The 3,723-nt window shown below is 30.9% G+C and overlaps 1 protein-coding gene across 1 annotated transcript; it reads right to left on the reverse strand.

Moving 5' to 3' along the window:
* On the reverse strand, nucleotides 1-822 carry LOC18602230 (non-specific lipid-transfer protein 1). The gene is made up of 2 exons (XM_007033487.2): nucleotides 344-822; nucleotides 1-232 (listed from the first exon to the last, which is right to left on the reverse strand). The coding sequence occupies exons 1-2, from the start codon at nucleotides 679-681 to the stop codon at nucleotides 223-225; spliced, it is 348 nt and encodes a 115-aa protein (XP_007033549.2). The 5' UTR covers nucleotides 682-822; the 3' UTR covers nucleotides 1-222.

The raw sequence follows: 3,723 nt of genomic DNA on the forward strand, positions 1-3,723 counted from the left end.
TATAGAATCAAACTCTGATATTGTAACTATCATAAACTTTAACTCACAACATGGAACAGCCGATACATAGAGGAGATCATACGAGATAACATAAAAACACAAAAAGACAAACAAACTAACGAGCCTCGGCCGAAGTGGAGACCGATTTGGATTTTGGGTGCAGCCCAAAATCTTTATTTTTTTCCTGCAAGCTGCTGAAAATCCCTCGCTGCTTCACCCATCTCACTTCACCCTGTAATAAGTTTCAAAAACGAAGAAAAAAGAATACTTTAGAATTGCTTCAAAAATGAAGTATTGCGACTAAGGAAGAAAGCAAAAAAGAAAAGCAAAGATATAGGCGTACCTGTTGCAGTTAGTGGAGGTGCTGATCTTGTAAGGGATTTTGACTCCGCATCTGCGTGGAAGGCCCTCAACCAAGTTAGTTTTGAGGCCGGTGATGGTCTTAGCAGCATTCTGCAAGCACCTGCAAACCGCTTGGCGAATACCCTTGTTACGAGCCTGGGTGTTGAGGCTCTTAAGTCCGGCGCAGCAATTTGATGGCAGGGATCCTCCGTTCCGCAGGTAATTTATGCATGAACTCAACATGCCTGCCACATTTGCACATGATATGGCAGAAGTGGCCATGGGTTCAACCACCAACATGCACAACACAAGAGCGCATACGAGCTTAAGAGAAGCCATGGGTTTTGGTTCTGAGAAATTTGAAAAATGAAGAAGGCAGCTTTTCTTTTTGGAGCACTAGCTATAGGGGAAATTTGAAAACTGAGCGAGTGCAATAGGGTGAGGCCTGGGGTTTATATAGATGAGATGGCGAGCTTGGACAAGATAGAAAGGGAATTGAAGGGTTAGTTGGCCGCTGGCCGGCTTTAATTAATTCAATCCTCTCCTAGGTTCCTGGCTCTTTTTCGCATGCTCATAAACGCAAAGGTCAATGTTAAGAGAAAACGAAAAAAAAAAGTGGTACTATTTTATTGAAACAATAGAATAGCTCGGATACTCACAAAGGAATAGGACTAATAATTACATGATTTTTTTTCAGCAAATATTTGGGCTGCGTCTTCGACTCTTGAATTAGGACATATATTTGCAGTTTCTCTATTCATTTTGTCGAAGGAGAAATCATTCGTACTTGAATTTAAAATCTCGTATTGTCAAAACAAACAAAATAATTAATTAAATTAACCTTTTGTAGGTAATTTCATGAATATTTATTTTTATAAATCATAAATATTTATAAATATGAGACACTTTAATTAATCCTTTTTTAAAAATATGATAATTTTACACAAGGAGAAGCAAAGGATAGGTGATGCCTCGATAAATGAATATATAATGGTAGGTATGGTCCGTACTCCGCAGAGAGATAGAGTTTATAAATTTTTTGATAAAATACCTCACTTTTTAAGTTTTAATTGAAATTCTAAACGAATTTATTAGTTTTCGAAATGAACACCACACTTCAAAAATACAAACATTATTAATAGAGCTAAAATGTCTTTTCTTTCATTATTAATTTAAAAACTTGTTTTTATATTTTTCAAAAAAATTAAAAAAAAAAGAGCATTGGAGTTCGTTTGAGGAGCCCCATCTAGGGAGGGTTTTTTTCAATTAATAAAAAAATTAATGAAATTATATAATAATAATTTTAAAAATTAATTTATGATAAAATTATCTTTTTATTTTTATAACGTCAACAAATTGACGAAAACACTAATAATTGACTAATGACTAAACCTAAATGTTTAATGAAAAATATATTTTTAATATGGAGTGTCCATTTTAAAAATTAATGAATCTTTATATAATATTTTGATCAAAATTTAAAAGGTAAAAGTATTTTATCCTAATTTCTTTGATACTTTTAATGACAGCATTTGAGACAGGAAGTAAGGAATACATTGAAGGGGTTACATTTTAGACGATAATATATATGGGTACCTATTCACCTGCCAAGATCGATGTGATTGTAGTTTCCGTTTATATTCTACTTTTTAATGCATCATCACAAGAAAAAAACCTTGTTCATTAAAAATTCAAATGGCAGAGATTTTTAGTATCTATTTTCCTTAATAAAGATAAAGATTTAATGTAATTGAGTGTTTTAATATGGTTATAGTCATGCATAATTGGCAACGCACAAGTTTTAGCGAACCTTGAGGATTAGTGTGGGGACATTGCCTTAACTGCCAAGAACACCTAAAACTTTAATACTTTTAGGGACGGTTTAAACCTGAAACTTTTACACCCAAATTTACTGTTGAGTTACGTTCGAGTGGCACATATCCCCCAGCTTTCCTTTAACAATGTTTTCATACAATTGCGAAATAGTCATTTTCGTTTACAAACAGTCACCTCGATGTGTTCTTTGAATTTAAACAAATTCTAAAACCAAAATTGAATACTAAACTCATTCTTGAATTTGTATACTTTTTTTTCCCTTAACTTTATAATTATAAGAAAAACCACCAACCAAATTTAAATTGGGATAATAAAATATATGTGATTTATCCACGAAACTTGATTCAAATTGTGTGTTTTTAACCACTGAATATATTTTTGGGTTTTATTAAATAATGATGTTGATTATAATAATGATGATAATAATTCATTGTACTTTCAAAGTAGAGTAGCATACTTTTAATTTTAATTTGACTAACAAATAATTAAGAGTTAACAATAAAAAATATTCTTTAGAAACAACGGGAATATTTCTTTACAATTATTTTGTTATCATTTTTGAATAAATTAAATTTTTAATGTTAAAATTGTACCCCTTTAGAAATAAGTGATAAATTCGATTCATCATCTAACGTAGAACTATAAATTTGAGAGTAATCCATAATTTTTCCTCTTTTAGATATTTTGATTTTTAGCTTATTAAGAAGAAAGTAAGATTTAAAAAAAAAACTAGTAATGTAACTTATTTATTTATGCTATATTAATTCTTAAAACAAAAGAATATGGTATATATATATATACCATCAATTTGTTTTTATTGACCGCTGGCTATATTAATGTGGAAGCAGTAAAGTCAACCGTAAGAATTGAGAATGAGCAAGGATATTGCAGGCACGTGGACCCAAAAAGTGATGGGCAAAACCCAATTGCCATGAGGGGAAGGCAGGCTGAGGCTCCGAGCACCGTCGCCCAGACAAAGACAAAAACACGTGTCGTAAACATGTGGGTTTGATCTTAAAGTACGGACTGGTCAGTAAACTCCCACATCTACCCCTCTAGTCTAACCATGCCATGGTGCCAGCTCTAATCCTATAGTTCTAGTCTTCTAGACGCTACGCTAGAGTCCAGCGCCACAAGTCACAATTTAGTTAATGTTTTATTTATTTAAAATATAATAATACTACACTAAATGTTAAAATAATATTATATATTGTAATGGAGGTTTGAAATTTAAATCATATCATATATTTTTATTTGCAATATATTTGTATATTATTGTATAATAATATATCATATTTGATCTGATTTTTTTACATTTACTTTTTATAAGGTTATTAATGTTAGTATATTAAATTGTTACAATTTATATACATTTCTAAATGGATAATCAGACATTTATCATTGTAATTATTTCAAATTTCCAATTTGGTACTTAAAGTTTTAAATGTCGTATTTGAATATTGTTTTTTTCATTAATTGCACTTGATTAATATTATTAATTAAATAGATGATGTGTTCAAAAACACTCAATAAAATTGTAACACG

Source organism: Theobroma cacao, chromosome 4, assembly GCF_000208745.1.
Source record: "Theobroma cacao cultivar B97-61/B2 chromosome 4, Criollo_cocoa_genome_V2, whole genome shotgun sequence".
Classification (NCBI taxonomy): Eukaryota; Viridiplantae; Streptophyta; class Magnoliopsida; order Malvales; family Malvaceae; genus Theobroma; species Theobroma cacao.